The 20,370-nt window shown below is 38.0% G+C and overlaps 1 protein-coding gene across 2 annotated transcripts in view; it reads left to right on the forward strand.

Annotated features, from left to right (window-relative positions):
- LMBRD1 (LMBR1 domain containing 1) overlaps positions 1-20,370 on the forward strand; it is an 81,765-nt gene that overhangs the window by 14,882 nt on the left and 46,513 nt on the right. Inside the window, exons 4-7 of one of the 2 annotated variants that reach the window (XM_074581457.1) lie at positions 3,215-3,312; positions 4,278-4,345; positions 9,695-9,783; positions 13,682-13,755. In XM_074581457.1, coding sequence (XP_074437558.1) covers positions 3,215-3,312; positions 4,278-4,345; positions 9,695-9,783; positions 13,682-13,755 — 329 coding nt within the window. The remainder of the gene's footprint in view (positions 1-3,214; positions 3,313-4,277; positions 4,346-9,694; positions 9,784-13,681; positions 13,756-20,370) is intronic. The other variant, XM_074581458.1, reaches the window with a different exon arrangement.

Raw genomic sequence — 20,370 nt, forward strand, 5'->3', positions numbered from 1 at the left:
ACCATTGCTATAATTTTCTTGAAGACTACTATCAGGCTTAACTCTCTCATAGTTCAGGTGTCTTTCTATTGATATGGTGCAAAACAGCAGAAAATGAGTCATTTTGACTTGAGATAAGAACTGCTCTCTGAGAAACACCTTTAAAACAAACAAACCCTACCAAGGAGTTCTTGCAGAAGATTGCTTAGACTCTGTGGCAAGAACCACTGTTGTACTGGCTGTACAGTGAAGCACTTCTCCATGGTAGCGTTTCAAGCTTCTGATACGACCCAGAAATATGTTTTGAAACAAAAGTTGGACCTCTGAACCAGAGTAAAGAGCAGTCCCTGATGTAAAACTAAAGTCCATAGAAGTGCAATAATGAAAGTTGAGACAGCCTATCATGCCACAGGGGAGTTAGGGGGGAGTATCTTTGTCATCTGGTTGACTAGCTGTTTGCTGCTGCAAGACCTTTGAGCTTGAAGATTAGCTTTCCAGGGAATAAACAGCCCTTTTAGTGGGCAGAACAGCAGGCAACTAGATGCTTGCCCTTGGGTAACTAACTTGTATGAGCTGATGAAAGGTGCTGCTCTTCCTTTTTCATAAGTTCTGAAAAATAAAACTCAAAAACCAAATGATCAATCTATTGTCTTGTTGGTAGAACTTCAAATCTTTTAGTTTCCCTTGTAGTATAATAGGAAGAACAATGTTTTACTATTTTATCTACGAGCTATAAATTTAATTCAGCTCTAACTAAAAAATTTTTACTGGCAATCTTAAGTCTTCACCTGACGGATGAGCAAAAAGGTCAGTCTTGGAATGATTTTACTTGGGGAAAGCAAATGCAAAGCTACTCTTAAGTTAGTTTTTTTTGTGTTACAGTCCTATAAAATTACTGTGGTAACAAGGTTTTCCAACAGAGTAAATAGCAGAGCTGTTGCAATGGTAAGTGTAATGGAGTTTATGCTACCACATGTAAATAAAGTTACCCTCAAGTTGTGATATTAAATCTTGTCTTGAAATGCATTGAAAGCCCATAACTTCTAGAGAGCACATTTAGGGTGAACTTGAGGACTAAGTGTCATCAGAGCAATTCAACAAAAACAGTTCAGTTCAGTGTAGCTGATTGTCGGTAGCCATTGAGAATAGTCTTCTGCTAATATACTGTAGCAGATAAGAAAAACTTGGGCAGCTGGATATTAGTATGAAGGATTACAGGTAAGTCTCAGGAAACAGTTTTCAGAAAGGAAAGGATTTATAGTTTTACAATACAATGATAAAACATGTTATGTAAAACAAATTCAAGATGCAGATTAGCTATGTAGTCAGTAACTGAACACCAGCAGTTTAAATTAAAAAAACCTAAATTTAGTGCCAGCAGCCTGAGCTGGCCTCTTAAAATTGAATTAAATTACTGCAGCAACAACATTTAGACAGTACCAATGTTTGATTGGTACAGTAGTAAATGGTAGCTTTATTTCATACAGTTCATAGATACTCTCTTGGATTTGACTCTTCCTTTATACCCTTGGAAGAAATGTGGATCAGTGTCGTTATCTAATGAGCTATGTGTGTACCTCGTAAGTAAGGTATGCTGAAGTTAATAAAGTAAACCTTGGAAGCGAGAATGTTTTCTATGCTTGCAGTGACCTCTATGGGCTGATTATTCTGATCTTCAATTAATGATGCATGTAACTTGCCTTATATACCGGCACAGTGCCATGTGCATTTAGGGCTACGCTAAAAGTTAGATTAGAGAGGCTTGATTTCTGAAAACATTGACAGTACTGAAGCAGTTTTGAGTACTGCTCTAGAAGGTCTAAGAATGGTGCATTTCAGAGTTTGAAGTTTTAAGGTATGAGCCTGAATTTTATGCTCTTGGAAAATGTGAAAAAGCTTATGAACTAATGGAGAACTTTGTTTTCTTTGTTACGCTACCATATTAGCTCAGCACTTTAAACAGTAAATACCTCTAACACCTTGAAATATTTTTCCAAAGGATGCATTCTGTTTAGAAATAATTTCTCATTCGTATTTAGGTTCTAGGTGTTGGTACTTTATTTGGCTCCTATACCCCCTTCAGTAAAAATGTGGAGGTAGATTTCTGTGAAGCACATGGATACTGTAAGGAGTGTGCTACCCAAGATAAGAGGCTGTAAACTTAAGTTAGGGATTGATTATATTGGTTAGTGGTGGGAAGGCTCAAATTAGTTATGCAAAATAAGGTAAATATTAAAAATAGCCAAAGATCACAGGACTTGTGTGGTCCTGGATATCTTTACTCACCCACTCAAAGGGGTGATTTTGTGCTTACACAAGCAGTCTTGGTTGTGTGGTACTTCTGACATTTTGTTTTGAGGGCTTGGTTAACTCTTCTAGGATACTTTTCTTGTGGGCTGCAAACACTGCAATGTACTGCTTGACAGCTTTTAGTTTCCTAATAGACTTCTGAAAGGTTCATGGTATAAGGTATTTTGAAGTACTGAAGGATTTTACTAAATGTCCTAAAAAGCATGTAACCTCTTACAATAGAGAGTTGAAGATTATATTTGAAATTCTTGATACTTGTGAAGACTTGTGTGTTAGTTTAACCCTTTGCTTTTGTTAAACTAGCTGGTTTAAAGTCTCTTAAGACCACCTGTGCATCAAAGTAATATGATAGTGTGACTGGTTCAATTTAGTGACTATTCAGGTAACTGGCTGTTGCAATCTCCAATTAGTCCCTCTTTTTAAAAAAGGGATGGTAAGCGATGATACTATAATCTTCTCTTTTGTGATTTGAGGTCATCAATAATAGAACTATGCTTTCTATCTATAATGTACTCTTCAAATTTGTTATATTTTTTGTATATACCTTTTCTGTGAAGCACTTCTGTTATTAAGTGGCATAGCTTGCTTTTATTTGCTATTCTGTAGGCTGCTTCATCCCCAGTGTGCTAGTGCTGTGTGTCACCTGCATGCAGATGGTTACATTTAGTCTTTTTATCATTGCTGAATTGAAGGTGTAGCTGAAATCCTTTGTCTGAAAGGGTTAACTCTAGAAGTCCTTTAGAGTTCACAAAACAGTAATAGTTCACATGCTGCCTAGTAAATTTTACTAAACTTTTCAATGCTTGAAATCATTAAGAGCTAGAATGAGAGGAAACTAATGTTTGATTCTTTCATTTGAATTACTATGCAGTAAATGAAGCACCAATGTAACTGTCTCTTCACTTAATTAAATTCTTTCTTGTAGCTTTGTATTCCATCATCCTGTTCTGCGTCTTTCTGTGGATTCCCTTTGTCTATTTCTATTATGAGGAGAAGGAAGAAGATGATGGCAACACATGCTCAGTAAGTTCACTCTAGCAAATGCACTGAGTAGTGAAAAGACAAATGAATACAGGCAAGAATGATTGCTTAAATTGAATACTACAATGTAAATAGCATTTTTAAGTCTATTACTACAGTTCCTTTAAAATACTGAGGCAGCTCTTAATAACAGTTTGACATAGTCTAAGCACTGTGGTCTCACATGAAATGAAACTTTACTGGGATAAGTAATTAAAATCTGTATTGCTATGAATTCTTTAAGCTTCCTACAAATTCCTCTGAGCCTGATTCCATATACAGGAAGTTAAAACTACTTACATGAGATTTTCCTTAGAGTTAAAAACATGTATGAACAGGTTTTAAAGACGGGAAGATTATACTGATTCTGAGATAGAAACTAAATTTGAGTACCTTCCTTCTTGTAGCTTTTGCATCTTTTCTTGAAGTAGGCAGTAGTAATTTACCTGAAGCTAGCACTTGATTATTTTTGTAATGCACTGAAGATTTTTAACATGCACAACACTCCAGGGACTACAATAAATGCATGCCAGTAAGGTTCTATCTTCTCAAATGAAAATATTTTTCTTAAAGAATCTTCTAGTCATTGATCATGATCATTTTCCTCTCTAGTCAGTTGTGACCTCAACATGACAAAAAAGAATTCTAATCATAGCCACAATATAAAGCATTGGTAATAAGAATTTTCTTTGAGTGCAGTTGCACGGAATGAGCGTACCCTGGCTTCTGGACACAGCTGCTGAAGTGCATAGTTTGGTGGAAGTGTAATTCAGTGTCATTGTTTATAGCTCTCAAGCCATGAGACTCTTCAAGAATGTGTATTTCTGACTTGTATCTAAAATTACTCATGTTTTCTGTGGAGGTTTTTTGTAGAACACCTGTTATGCTAAGTATACTTTGCTGTAACTTGTGCAAATCCCTTTGGATTTATTTTATGTTAATATATTAACATTCTCTGTAACATACAGCAGGTTAAAACTGCACTCAAGTATACTCTGGGATTCATCACAATTTGTGCCATTCTTCTCTTAATTGGGTAAGTATTTATGTATTGAACATTAACAGGGGATATACTAAATAGAACCCCAAAAGAGAACTTCGTGCTGTGCAAGATTAAAAAGGTGGATCATGATGTACTCAATCTATATAATGAATATCTAGTTAATCCCTAACAGGGCTTAAATATCCTGAGAATAAGGTACTTGAAAAGTAGGAGTTTTACTAGAAGCTAGACTGTCTTTTCTTAATTGTGGAGGTACCTGTGCTTCCAAGTTCTGCCTGTTTGTCCATTGAGGACATGATGGCCATGACATTTACTTATAACTGTGTTGATATCGCTGTGTACAACAGGGAGTAAAATATTTGTGCTCTTCCTGCTTTCTGCCTCTGTCAAATGCTTTCATGGACATCCCAGAACAACTTTTAGGAATCTGAGTATGTGCGTAGTACTTTCCTAAATGGAAGTGTTGTGTGAAGGATGTAAGTATAGTGTGGGGTTATGCTTACTTGTCCCCCGTATGATAAAGGTTTTGCTGGCATCTGTGTGAAAGGCAGACATTACTGAAGTGGGTACCTTGTTTGCAGCAAGTGCTATTACTCTGACTCAAATTGAATTTGTAATGCTGCTTGAAGATTACCATTAAGCATGACATGCACACCAATGTCAAATGGTTCTAATGTGTGCTGTGTCATAAGCTTTTTAGCATTTTGACTGCAGCAGTAAAGTGGATAAAACTTACAAAATGTGTGCTAAAATTGTCCATATCAAAGTACTAGAGTGTAAAGTAGAAACTAGAGTGAAATTAATGCTTCTAATTGTATACTACCTTATTGAAATATTGTTTCTAGTTTTGATAAATGCTTAAGGTCCATTTCTAAGTCTATTGTCCTTTCAATTAAAAGTGACACATTTGCTATTATGAGACACTAAAGGAGTTTGAGTTAGCTTAGTCATGGTCTAGAAATATTACTAAAGCTTCTGACAAAAGCTGTTTCTCTGACTGTTGGCTCGCGTGATAGGCATACATGTGTATATACTCTATAATATATCCAGTTTAGAAATTTTTGCAGTATCTTCAGTAGATGTCAGCTGAATTTCCAGTAGCTGTAAGCACGCTTATTCCTCTCTTCCAGTAAGATGGAACTTGGTTCTTAATTTCCTAATTGTCCTCTGTGCTATTAGGTTTTCTCTTTAAAGTCCTCACAACCTGTAAATGACAGCAGCTTCCATGATCCCTTTTGTTACTTTGCCATGTGACAGTGAGACTGACTTGCAAACCAGACAGCTGTAGTGCTTGAGCTGAGGCTAAGTTCATTGCTGAACAGTGGCTTTTCCATAGGATTTGAAACTCACTGATCTAAATAGCAGGAGTATCTGCTGCAGGGATGCAGGACTCCTTTAGATACTGATAGGGATTTTAGTATTTCTGGATTCTAATCGGAACAATTCTTTTGCTATTATATGTATGAGGCTGCTTGCTTTCTTTTAAGATGGTAATAATTAAATAGCAACAGCACCCTAATGCCTTTGTAATGGAAAAGCACCTGTGGAATGGAAAAGCACCCTTGCTACTTAAGATGTTGCTGCAGAAGTATATAATTCTTGTTTGTCCCTCTAAGGGAAGCAACAAGACTGAGCAGTGCGGTTCAGAAAGCAAATGAGGTAACTGCTGAAGAAAAATGTGAACTTTAGTTCTAGTGTAGTTATATTTATATATATTTTAAAAAAAGCATGGTCTAAATGCTTATGTACATACTTGTTATGGAGAAGTTATTTGTCTTAGTCAACTGTCTGCATAAGAAGGGCAAACAGCAGCCTCAAGTCCCCCTGTGATAGGAATGAGATAAAACAGTGTTGGAGCTGAAGACTCTACAGGAGGGGCTCAACTGAATGTGGTAGTACAGACCAGTCTTGCAGTACTGCCTATACCTGGCAGTAGCAACTAGTGGTCAGGTTCAGAGCAACATTAAAACAGACTGGAATTTTATGTACTGAATTTAATTTTAGGAGACTAGGCTTAATGAAATAGAATAGTCATGCACACAGGTTACAAGAGCAAGAGGGGCTGGAATAGCTGTTAGATTCCTAGCAAATAGTCTGTCATCTTTGTGTGCCCACATGGCTAGTGTCTCATATCAAGACAACCTCTGTTCTGATTGAGTTAGCAAGTAATCTGTATAATTTAAACAGGTCAATAAATAGCTTGGCTCCTTTAAAGACAGGTCTACACAAGAAGTCCCTACCTCTTTCCTGGTAGCAGTTCTCAAAGAAACCATAAAAGCTGGATTAAGCTTGAAGCTTATAAATATTTTATTCTTACCTGGATGTTTGCCTTGCTCCATTAGATATCTATTTGACTATTTTGGGAAACAATATCTGTTTAGTGACAATGATTTTGGAGCTTTTTTCTAAGTTGATAACGCATCTCAATGAGCAGGATTCTGTTGTCTAAATTGTTAGCAGGAGATTGTTTATACCTCTTATTAATCTAAATTGTTTATACTTCTTATTCTAGCTGTCTGTTACAAAGTTTCTTGCTCTGGCAAAAACGTACGTGTCTGTAATAGCATTTAAATACCCTGCACACAAATAACTTGATGCAGAGTATCATTAAAAACAAAGTATAGGACAAACTTATACTAGGATACTCAGAACTAATATTTACTTGTAATGCCTTTCCCTTCTCAGAAACTACTTACTTTCCTTGAATATAGTTTATTTACTGTAAATGTCATGTGCTGGAGCCAAGGGGCTTGAGATGCTATGATCTGTATTAAGGCACCCTTATACAGCAGTCTGGTTTGAACTAAAATATTTACTTTTGAGGATAATGAATATTTGGTTCTAAAAGGAATGTTTTGCTGTCAGTCTCCGGAATTAAAGTGGTTACCTTAAATTTTCTAGAACCATCAGCTCTTAAAAAACTATGAATATATGTCTAATTAGCCTATAAATAATTATGCAAGTTATATTGTAGCAAAACTCACTTTAAGGAAATGAGTTTCAATCTTAGCGTGTTGAAATTGTTTTCCTAAGGATGGCAGTTAATGACACTCTGATTTAAGGCTCAAACTTGACCCATCTACACCCGTGTGTTATTGCCCTGCCAAAAGCTAATAGTTTTGAACTGCTTGTCTTGCATTTACTTTCCTTGTTCTGCAGCCTAGATATTGATCTAGATCTTAATCATGGTATTCCAAGGATGTGTTTTAAACAGCGCAGCAGTTTGCTTTTATTCTTAAAATTACTGCAGTTAATAAGTCCAGAACTCCAAGTGTAAGACGTCACAACTGAGCTGCTCTTTTTGCTTGCATTAACTGAATTCTCAGCCACAGCTGTAAAACCATGCACTGGCACTTGTACTGCGTTCACTTGCTCTCAGTGGACTGACTTGTATTGCATCACAGTGATGACAGGTGAATTGAGTTATTTAGTGTGGAAACTTCTCATTCTGTTGGTGGCAACTGTGGCCCTCAGGCTGTATTGACCAGTCACCATAGCCAGATAGCCGAGACTTGTCACATTTCTTCGTGCTTAATGTGCATGAAGAATAGGCCTGAACTGCTGTGTGCTGTGCTGGTGCAATACATGGACTCTGTTTTAGAGATCTTTGGGGAGTGGATGCAGGTCTGTAGATGGCTAGGCTTGCTAACTCTGTCTTGTCTGTTAAGCTAGAGACCAACAGTATATTGAAGTGGGCTAGATAGCCAGCCTTCTGGCTAGTTTGCTACTAGTTGAGGGACCCTGTTCAGGAGGGGAAATAAGATTCCTGCTTGTCTGGGACTAAAGTGTGTGAGCTTGTGGCTGCTGCATTGCATTCTGAGGCCTGTGGTGCATGGAACTTCAGCAGGAGCAGAATCAGATGTCCATCTCCTTCAGTCAGGATTTAGCTGAGTACTAATTGAAGATAGTGTATAATGGTTACTGTGGCTTCTGCTCTGATTAGTGTCCTTTGACAGGCTGGTTGTAAGCAGGGGGGGTGGGAAAAAAGGCAAGCAAGTTATAAATATCCTAAGCTGTTATTCCATCTCATTTGCTCCCTGCATGTGGTCCACAGATAGCAAATTCATACTGATGCTAAAATAAAAGAGCCTGAGCTCACTTAGGTTCCCCGAGTCTCCTATTGTAACCCTTTTTAGCAAATAAACCTGCAGTTTTTTGTGGTGCATCTCTTGTAAGTAGAAATTTTGCCTAGCATTGTTTTAGTACTTATGCCTTGATTTTTGCCTGGATGCTATTTCACAGAAAATTGCTACTAAAGGCAAATACAAGAACAAAATCTAAAGTCATCAAGCACGCATCAACTTAAATGCCAGCCTTAATCTACCTCTTACACAGTCAAGAAGCTAAAAATCAAACTTTTAAAGTTAAGATTTTAATTGTTAAAATTTCAACTTTGTTTGCAGAGTACTGTTTTGATTTTGATGTGATGATTATAAGTGCATGCAGTTAGTTTAGCACTAACCTTTGAAACACATGCTTATGTTCTGTACAAGTTTGAGGCATGCTCCTGGAAGATGCATATTTGTTATTCATTTGTTTACTGGGACTTGAAGCAGGGATCTAATTATGGACTTTATTACAAAAGTCCAAAAGGTACCTGTGAGCATTCTTTATGGAGGTCGGATTGTGTTCTCACACTCTTTGCCTAAAAAGTTTCCCTCCAAATCTGACTTCCATGTGACTTGTAGGCATTCTGTTTTATGTCTGGAAGCTGTGGTTTCAGATTGGTGTGGAGGTACTGGTTTTCCAGATGTCACAAAACTAGCTGTTTGTCTATGGAGCTGCTGAAGAGTTACTCTTATTATTGGACTTTAGATGGGATAACTGACAGCAGGCGGCTTTCAGCTAGGTGACTGTTCTACCTGACATTCTTTTGAGCACTCTTTGCTAGCCTCTGCTTATTGGAAGATCAAAAATGTTTAAGAACTTCTCTGTGGTTCTCTGGGCCAACTACAGAACAAGGAATGGAATGCAGAAGATCTGTTGTTATACTCGTAATAATGGAAAATAAACATGTCTCCTTAATCTTTAATTAATGCTTGGTGTGTGAATCGTTAATTGTTTTGTTCTAGCTTCCAGAAGTGTGGATTTACAAGAGAATTTGTCTCAATTGATGCTTAAAGTCTTTTTGTTCCTCTGCACATGAGTCAAACCAAAATAAGATTAATACATCTTTTAATGATTCTTGAGTGTAGGCTCCTTACCTCTGTTAGGACTGGTAAATAGAAAATCACTTGTTCATTGACCTCAGACCTGACTGCACACACATGCACATGTACTCTGCTGATCTAAATTGATTTCTATTTTCTTAATTTGTAAGTAGAACTTTTCTTATATTTGTCTAATTAGGGGAAGTGAGATAACTTTTTTGCTTTGTTGCAGTGCTTTTGTTCCTTTGGATATTCCCAACAAGAAGAATTCCACAGAATGGGAAAAAGTGAAGCTCTTGTTTGAAGAATTTGGAAGTAGTCGTAAGTCTGAGACTTGTTCTGAGCTTTGCATAACTTGTTACTAACTTACTGTGGCATACTTATTGATTGAACAAGACAACTGACTTTCTTGGTGACAGTTTTCTAACTTGACTCTAACTGCTTACCTACACTAAATCTTTCCAATAAGATTGATCTTTTTCTGTTCAGACAAAAAAATCAGAAAGTCTTCAAAGTACAGAGGGGAGACACTGGCAGTGTCTGCTTTCAGTACAGTCCCCGTTTGGCAGCAAGGATTCCAATGTTGCGTCCTATAATATTAATGGTGTGGAGGGAAAGGTATGTTTTCCATGGAGTCTTCTGTTACTTGGAATACCCTAAAATCAGTGAACCTCAGTATGGTGAGTGTGTATCTTGTATAACAATTTTTGTTATTAAATGTGATACTGCTTTCACTGTCAGAATGAGACTATTTATTTCATAAATAGCTTTGGAAAATCCTATGGGTGTTACAATTTTTTTTGTTCTCCTGTTATTCACCTTTTCTAAAATTCTTTTGTTTGCCTTTGTTATACTTCTTCATGCTAGGGCTATAAAGAACTATTGTGAAGGCCAAACTCCATGAAGTTTTATTTAACCTTTAGCTTATACAGTTCACATACTTAGCCAGGGTGTGTTTTCAGAGCAAAGGTGTGAAAAAAGTGTTTTATAGGTGAGCTAGAGCAGACTTTGATATCAATTTCCAGATGTATCAGAAAAATGGTAACTAAAAGTTATATAACAAACATTAATCCAAAAGCATAAGTACTCTAATATTTGTGCCTAATTCTTGCTATGTATCAGAATATTACTTCTGTCTGAATGTTTTAGAATATAGTGCTATGAGCATTAACCAAGAATATAATGCTATGAGCCTTGGTCAGGTCGTATTCTGCATTATTCTAGGCATTTTGTGCTGACTAAAAGCTCCCTGTGATGACACTTGCCCTGACTTCAGGGCCCATCAACTTCGTCCAGTTTGCTTAAGTATCTCTAACCTGATTCTCTTCAACCAAGGGTATGTCTTCTTTTCAGCCTTTCACCTTGGTGTTTTGGGCCTGGATTTCATGAAGTCTGGTCTTGCTAGTAAAGATGAAGGCAAAGACATTCAGTACCTCAGCCTTGTCCGTGTCCTGTGTCACCAGGGCCACTCAACAGCAGGCCCATATTTTGCCTTGTCTTACTTTTGCCACATAGGTACTTGAAGAAGCCCTTCTTGTTGCCTTTGACGTTCTTGCAGAGTCTTTGATCATAATACACTCTGTGCTGTAAGCTGTGCTTGCAAGCATAGGAGATAAGGAGGACGAGTCCATAGGTTTTTTTTCATAACTTCAGCTGTCTACTTGTTTGTTTCTCGTACTTCAAAGATTCTAACTGACACATAGAAGAAAATACTTCTTAGACTATTTATACAGGTAGTGACAGTGGTTGAGCTGAGGTATAAGCTAATTTTTCTAAGCCACCTTGATATGGCTATCAATTAAATATTCAGCTCTGTACCTGTCCTTGCTATGAAGGTATATTGTAGCTAATGCTTATTTCTAGGAGGGTTTAATCATTAAGGTGCTGGGTTGGCATGTGGAATCTTTGTTTTGATTTTTGACTCTGCCAGCATTCTCTTGTGACTTTTAATTTCATAAGATAGCTCAGACTGAAGAGACTTTAGGTCATCTAGCCCAATCTCCTGCACAAAGAAGGAAGCTGTAAGGTCAGACCAGGTCACTCAGGGCTTTATCAACTAGCTCTTGAAAAACCCCTAAGCATGGAGACTTTCATCTGATGATAAGAAACAAATTTTTTTTTTACCAAGTGTGGGTGTACACAGTGTCATCCACTATCTCACACTCAACTATTATGCGCCACTAAAGAACCTGGTCTCCACCTCTTTGGCAAGCAGGCAGGTCTCTCCAAAGCAGTCTCTCTTCCAGGCTGACCAAGCTCCCTCAGCTTCTCTGTACAGTATGTTCCAGCCTCTGACCAACTTAAATCTGCTATTAACTTGGTAAGATTTATCTCTTGCCTGTAGTGGGGCCTCAAAACTGGTAGCAGTATTCCTTATGTGGTCCCTTCCCTTAATAGATGGGCATGCTTAGGTTGATACAGCCCATGGTGCTGTTGGACTTCTGTGCTGCCAGGTCACACTTCTGGATTATCTTCAGCTTGCTGTCTGCCAAGACTCCCCAGGGTTTTGTAGAACTATTCCATAGCCTGCAAGTGCCAGTCAGTGTTGTTGCAAAAGGTTCTTTTGTGTTTCAGATGCTGGAGAAATGAGGACAAAATTCTTGCTTGTCTCTACTTGTGCCTGTTTTTCTGTTTTGATATTAACTTACCCTTTTCCTTTTGTCTTTCTCAAGTTAACCCAAGAAAGCCAAAATCCTAATTTTGGATGTTTGTTCTATGCCCATTTAATTTGTAGTGGGATTATAAAAGGAATGCAAACTCATCCACTGAGGCAGACCCTGATAATATACTTCTGGTGTACAACTAGCAATTTTTCAGCCAGTTAGTTTCTTAATGTTCCATTTAACATAGTTCAAAATTTTAAAATTATATTAAATGTTGGTTTCAAATGTATGTACAGGAGAATCATCAAATACAGTGTTTCAGTACATTGTGTGATACATTAGAAACAGAGGTCACTTATGTGTGAGGTTTTCCCTTAAACTTCAGAATATGGGTAAAATTTTTGCAAGTACTAAAGGGGGAATAGTGCTGGAGTTTTCTACATAGCTGTAGTATTTGAAACTTATAAATATATTGCTGTTAGCTTTGAGAAAGCTGTTTGGTATTATCTAGCAAATATAGCAAAGGACAGATTTGAGCTGTGAAGTTGGATTTGGTTGTTGGATTGTTTTTTGGTATATTTGGAAGGAGACCTGTAGGGTTGGTCAGAAGAAAGATAGTTTCTCATAGAGGATAACTATAACATGATTTCTCAGTTTGTGAATGCTTGTTGTTATGTTCAGGAAAAGAATGGAGACTAGCTAATGAATGGAAACTGGCTAATAATTCTGTTTGAGTAGGAATACAATGTATTGTGCTCCAACTTCTTGAATCAACTAGTGGGAGGGGAGGACATTAAATAGTAGCTTAGTTATTAGGACTGAGTACAAACATGAAATTGATTCTTTAAAGTTAATTTCTATAGTAGCATGGAAACATATAGTAGCTATTACTAAATAAAAAAAAGCTTGCTGTATTATGTCCTGTACAGTGAGGTTAGGGACAGGGTTGTTGTGAAAAACTATGCATGAGGATTCAGGGAGTTTGCCTTTGAGGGATGAGTTTGGTAATACTTTTCTTCTACTATCCCTCTTCACTTCTAGAGTTGTAGTAAGATTACAGTGACTCCTTAATCCCCTGACCTTTTTCCAGTTTGTACATCTGGATGTACGTGGTCTGAGTGAAGCTGAGGCCCACAGTCTGGCTTGTTTGGTTGTTTGAAGGATCCATGCTTGCCTGGTTCTCTGGATAGTGCTTTATTATGAGAAATCAGGAGATACCAAACAAGCCAAAGATGAACCATCCAGAATGCATGTGTAAATTGTGAAAATTACCACAGCATCCTGTGGAGGCCAGAAATAGTCTTGAAGAGGCCTTCGGCAGCTATGGGAGCAGGTTCATTAGTGGCTAGTCAACCATTTGACTGCATGCAGTATCTGTGAACTTGGAGCAATGGAGAGATGACTGTCCTGCATCTTGCAGTATTGGAGGAGGATCTACTGCTGACAAAAACTTAATGCTAGGTGAATTTTTCATTTGAGTTGTTATGGCTGGTAACTGTGGCTCAACTTTCTTTCTTCAATCTAATGAACTTAAATCTTCAGGAAATCAATTCAGGAGGGAATGTTCTTACACCTCTACTGTAGGAATTTTCAATAGGCTTTTCTTTTTTTTGCAGATGGCTTGACTGCTCTTTCGTTTTCCATTAGTTCCTTGACCGTGATTGGAATGTTGGCAGCTATCACTTACACAGTAAGTTCTTATGCAAATGTTTCGGCTCTTTACATTCATGATACTTGTAGTTATCACGGACTAAACCTGTACAGAAAACTGTCATTGTGCTAAGTAGCTTCAACTGTGTCTTGTAGCTTTGGGTTTTTATGGTCTCAACACTGAGAAGTACTAAGTTCTTGGAATGAGAGGAATAAATTTTTACTGGAAGTTTAAGAACCGTTGTTTCAGTACTTGAGTACAGATCAGACTTAATTTCAATGTGTTGCTGCAAGGAGAAGTCACATTATTGCTTATGGCTTGTAACACATTCACTGGCTTCTCCTGTTTTTTCTCCTGTTCTTTCTCCATACAGCAGTGGAGAACTTAATATTTCTTTTTTTAATTCATTGAACTATAGCATGACTTAGACTTGGTCTGGTCAGTCTGTAATACTGAATATAACCTTTACTACAACTTTTCTACATTGATGTTTTTATCTTTAGAGAGCTTTACAATGAAAAGTCTATCAGAATAACTTGATTTGTAAAGAAGTATGTAAAATAGTCTTAATCATGACCGCCTCTTTTTGTAAAAGCGGTTCTTCATTCAATAAATGAAAAAGCAATGTCTTTAACAATGTATTGCTTCACAGTTCTCTATTTCTAGAATTTAAGGGTAAATATTGGTGCCTGTCAGGATTCAGTTTTAGGTATGAAGAATCTGTAGCATCTTCTGTGGTGTGTGCCTTAAATCAAGAATAGCTAAAAAGTTAAAAGCAAATAGAGTTTGTAACTGTTTAGAGGCTTGTTTTCTAAAGACTAGGGAATATTCTTGTTAGTCCTAGACATGCAACTAAACTACTGCAGTTCTTCCTGTAGTTTAGAAGGATTCAGAAGTGTTCTTGCTGTAACTGATTGTAAATCATATGATCAAGGCTATGTTAGTTCAACTGCTTGACTCTTATCTTTATATGCAAAGGAAAAGGAACCATTTTAATCTATTAGCTTTTTTATTGCTTGCAACTCATCTTCATATGATGGTTTATACTATGCATTTCTTATATGGAAAACAGTAATTGGATAGTTTGGTCCACATCTGATGTTCATGTGATCACTTGCTTTTCCCATCTGTTCTATTTATTCAGTCACTGAATAATCAGCCTGTTTGTAATGTACTAACTTGTCATCAAGGTAAAATTTTGCAACAGAGATGAAGCTCTAAAACTTTGTCTGCAGTTAACTTCAGCTTTAAAACTTCTGAGAAGTCAGTGTTTTCCTGATGGGTTTTAATCTTTAAAGTCATGTCCTTGCTAAAATAGCTTTCTCTTCCAAGCAGGGAAGCCTGCAGCCTGGCTCTAACATAGTAAAGTTATTCCCACGTAGCTTTGATGGTGAATTCTAAGTGGGTCTGTAACACTAGCTTCTGCAATAAGTTATTTTGAAGCATTGCTAGCCAAGGAGATGTTCTGTTGTAGCTTGTCAGGCAAGTGATAAATGGATAAAAGTATTGTAGAACAAGGGTATGTGAAAGAGGGAAGAATGTTTTAGCCATAACTGCATAAGGGGGTAAACTACCTGCTAAATACTACCTTTAGAGTCTTAAACAAAACTAAACTGAGTAACATGCCTAGGTAATGATTTTCTGTCTCTTTATACTAGTGACTTCATCTGGTGTAAGTTACAGCAGGATTATGGGAGTCAATTTAGTGCAGGTTCTTGCATGTAAGTGTCAGCACACAGACAGCTCATTGGTCATCAGGCTCTGTGTGGTAGGTAGGAGAGCAGTTTGGCTGATCAGCTAGCAGGTATCTCAGTCAATGGGGCTGAGAGCAATTCTGCTCACTTAAGTGTTTTAAGTGGACCCGAATCATAAATTCTATTACTTCAAGCCTTTTCTGACTGATGTGTGTCACTAAATCATTCAGGCTATATTGCTGACATCCGGATCATGTGCTAGTCAAAAAAGATCGAGACCTTTGCTTAGCTGGTAATAACACGTCAGCTCTTAAATTTGTTTCCCTTAATTATGGAAGGAAAGAGTAATCTCTTGTTCAGTTACATTACAGCAGAGCACACATAGTGTGTTTTAACCTCCATGAGACTAACATTAAGAACAAACTCATTAGCTGGGAGAATGTCCTCAGTGTTTCTTCCAAACAGCTACCCAAGTATGGTTTTATAACTGTTAGTGAACATCTATAAGCGTGTAAAATGCAAGACTTCGATTTTGCACAAATTCATTGCTGACTAAAATGTAAACAATGTTTAAAAAAAGCATTTGGAAGTTTTTTATTTATTGTTAATATCCCCTACTTCTAACGTTATTTCCCTGTTTATTTTTGAGCACAGGCTCTTAGTAGATACCATTCAGCCTGAGTATCACAATGTGCTTCTGCCCTCAAAACTAGCTGAGCCTGGAATTATGTGACTTCCATTTAATGTTCAAACATTCATTTGAACATTTGAAATGTTCATTTAATGTACTGCGTCTGTGTGGATTGTCAGATGAAGACAATAGCTCTGTCCTCAATGTTGTTGCTTTAGTCTTACTGTGTTTGGGACTTGTACGAACAGTGGGTGGTAAATAGGGTGAAACATCAAGCATGAGAACTAAAATAGTCTTTTCTGCTTTAATTACTAAGATTTTAGACTAACTCATTGCTTGGAAAACTTCAACCTGCCTACGCAAATGCCTGGAGCATGGAATTACTACTTCTTTTGTTTTTAACTACTGTATTTGATAATTCTGAAACTCTTTTGTTTAACAATAGGTGTGAAGACAGGGTGGGAGAAATGGAGGAGCTATTTTGAAGAAGTTTTAGGGGTGAGCTCACGGGAGGTTGTTGTCACCCTCTGATATGAGTGTATTTGTCACTGTTTGGCAGGTGATCATAGACTCTTAGGGTGAAACAATGAGCAGGCTCTGATACATGGATGGGCTGAGGTACAAAAGTGTCATGGGAAGTGGAAAAACTCCTATTAGAAGGTCTGTGTTCTTAAAGTTGGAGTGGGAATAGATTATTTTTTCTTTATGCTCTAATGCTTTTGTAACACTTTGCCTACTGACAGTGATGGTCAGGCTTCCATATGTAAGCAATTTCTACCTGTAACAGCATGATGGCGTGAGCAGTGCTGTTCTCATGGTCTGAAGAGTGAATTGCGAGTGTGACCTTGGCAGTATGTGGATGACATATACCTGCATTCCAGTTTATATTGTGAGCTGGGCTTTTCCCAGTGGTGCAACTTAATGCAAAACTTACTTCAGTAGTGAAAAGTTCCTCTGCTGTTACACTTCCTAAGCCTCAGGGGGAAGTTGATCCAGAAGATAGCCTCTCAGTCTCTACCAGTTTGGATTACTCCACTTGGGAGGAGAAGCATGATACTAGAAGGGATAACTGTTTTTTCTCATGGTAGCTTCCCACTTTGCATTGTGGGTTTTTTTTTGCTATGTTAGTCCTGTGTTAAAAAATCCCCTCTAGATAAAACAGAAGCTTGGAGCACAGGCAAGTCTGAGGCATTGTCTGTAAGCTTGCCTCTGACTTTAGACATCTGTCAAGTAAGTAGTTAGGCTCCTACATTTTTCAGCCTTCTGCATGCCTATCAAACCGTTTGTCCCAGTTTCTAAAGGTGGGAGGCCTTTGTGCTTAGTCGTCAAACCACTGTTTGGTAATCGGTGGTAGGGTGTTTTTAAGCACAAAAAGAAAATACCTTTATACAAGGGCAAACGCAAGAACAAAGACACCTACTTCCAAATTTTCCACATACACTTAGCAGATGATGAGGGGGGAAAAAAGGTAGAAAGAATAGATGGGGACACAACATGTGGTATTTGAGTTCCCTTGTCTCTGAACAGAGGTGAGCTCAGATCTCTGCTTTATGCCAGTCAAGAGTTGAGGATTTTTAGTACAGACATAACTGAATGTTTGATTTTTCTGTTGACTTTTGAAAATCCTCAGTCTGTTCCATTGCCAATGTTTCAATTGTATTGTTAAAGGGAAGTTAAGAACAGGTGCATCTGGTCTTCTGTATACTCATATTCACCTTCTTACTATAAAAAGGAAAAAAAACATCTATTCTGAATGAACATCTAATGAAGGTTGTATTGTTATAAGTGATAGGTTAGCAAATACTTTCATACCTAATTGAGAATTGTTTTACATTGAACGCCTACCACTTTAACACAAAATACTAAAAGCAAACATGAATGCTGTGCCTGCACTGACTGCAGTTGACTGATTTAATCTTAAAATGTTATTTGTGGATGAGTACAATGAAACAGATGAATTTAGTGATTCTATTTAAGTTGCTTGGGGTACAATTTATTCATTCTACAACTAGTCAAATGTATGTTAACAGTACTGCCTTTTGTGGCCTTCAGTGTGAAGAATTAGATTAAGGCTGTTCTAAAATTGCACTTCTGCCTTGTGGCAATATACAGTAGTGTAAGATGTTGGGGAAAAGAGGCTCTGGCACTGGCAGCAGGCAGCCTTGAATTTGAGTAGATACTGAGAGCAGAAGCTTTCTTCTGCATGTGTGAGCTCCGAGGCTTTCTCTATTTTCTAAAACGTATTCTCCTGCCTCCACAGGAGTTGGGATGCAGGGGGGGTGGTGTTTGGATTGTAAATGGCTGCAGTTTAAATTATGGAACTAAGAAATTTACCCCAATGACTAATATAGTTAAAATCTATTTTTTTTTAAAGGAGTATTATCAGCATCAATCTGGTGTTCTAGGCCTCTCTTAAGGCCCAGGTTGATTTAATGTATTACTTCAAGTACATGGTAAGCTATTCATGCAACAAAGAACAGACTTCTTATCAGACTGTACAATATTGTAATGCTGGGTGACGAGGCAGTGTGTAGTCTCAACAAGCTTGCAGGTGAGACAAAATGGGAGTAGTTGCTGATACTCCAGAGGGTTGTGCTGCCATACAAAGGGACATTGACAGGCTGGAGAAATGGGCTGACAGGAGCCTCATGGAGTTCAGCAAGGGGAAGTGCAAAGTCCTGCAGCTGTGGAGAAACAAACCCAGGCACTAATATATGCAGGGCACCACTCAGCAGGAAAGCAGCTTTGAAGAGAAGGACCTGGGGGGTTCTCATGGAGACAAAGTTAACCATGAGCCAGCAATGTGCTCTTGCTGCAAAGAAGTCTAATGGTATCCTGGTCTGCATGAGGAGTATTATTGCCAGCAAGTTGTTGGAGGTGATCCTTCTCTTCTGCTCAATGCTGGTGAGGCTGTACCTGGAGTGCTGTGTCCAGTTCTGGGCTCCTCAGTACAAGAGACATATGGAGCTACAGGAGCAGGTCCAGTGAAAGGCCACGAAGATGATTAAGGGATTTTCCTCCTATGAGGAAATGCTGAGAGCTGGTGCTGTTTAGCCTAGAGAAGAGGAAGGCTCATGGGAAGTCTATCAATGTGTGTTTAAAAAAAAAAAATCTGAAGGGAGAGTGAAAAGAATATAAAGTCAGTCATTTTTAGTGATGCCCAGTAACAGGACTAGAGGCAAAGGGCACAAAAAGAGGTTCCCTCTGGACATCAGGAAACTTTTTCACCGTGAGGGTGACAGACCCCTGGCAGAGATTGCTCAGAGATTGTGGAGTCTCTCTCCTTGGAGATATTCAAGAGCTGTATGGACACTGTCTGGGGCAAACAGCTCTAGGTGACTCTGCTTGAGCAGTGTTGGACCAGATGACCTCTTGAGGTCCCCTTCCAACCTCAGGGGTTCTGCAGTCTGTCTACTACGTGGACCTGCAGGATTTAGTGGTGACACTGATGGGTGGCATTTACTGTGTTGTACCTTATGGTCTGAGATGTCTTCTCTGTTTAAACTTGGCTCTAGCCTATGCAAGTCTTGAGGGGACAGTGGTTGACAATGAGGTTGGTTCTTTATTGGGTTAATTTAATTCCACAATACTGGTTTTACTGTTGTAACCCCGTTTAACTCATGTTGGACAACTCTTTGTTCTACCACAGCTGTTTTTGAGAAAACGATTTATCAGAGATTCTTACTATTATTTATTCACCTCAGTACAGCTAATGCTCAAAAAAGTGCAGTGGCAACTTCATTGAAAAAAGCATACAGTATGTTCAGAGAAGTAGGTAGTTCCATGTTTTGGAGACTACTAAGTATTGCAAGACTGTTCTTTGTCAGAGGGTAGTAATAACTTTTAAATAGTTTGATAGGTGGCAATTTTCAGAAGCTCTTTGTGTAAGTAGAGGGGAGAATATGCCTGTTCTGGGGGGGGGAACCAACAAAACCAAACCCAAACACTTCATATTTGCTTTTAATCTAAACTATACAGATTATTTCTTCTGTCTTTTTTAACTTTAACAACTTGGTTATACAAGAAGGAAGCATGCATGCATCTGCAAATGGATGTAAAAAATAGAAAAGTATTTTTAGCTATGGAAGCTGCAGTTATGTTTCTTTTGATTAACTTTGAGCTGATCCTCACTAGTGTGGTCTTCTAGAACATAATACTAAAACTCACAATTCATGTTGCATTTCCTTGCTGAATACACTGAAGAATAGTCTTCTCTTGACATGAATTGACACTCTGGGAAACTGGGAAGGGAAGGAAGATGCAACTAGGGAGGGTGTGTATTATAAATTTTTAATTTTTTAAGGGGAAATCATAAAATGGTGGTTTATC

This window comes from Larus michahellis, chromosome 3, assembly GCF_964199755.1.
Source record: "Larus michahellis chromosome 3, bLarMic1.1, whole genome shotgun sequence".
Lineage (NCBI taxonomy): Eukaryota > Metazoa > Chordata > Aves > Charadriiformes > Laridae > Larus > Larus michahellis.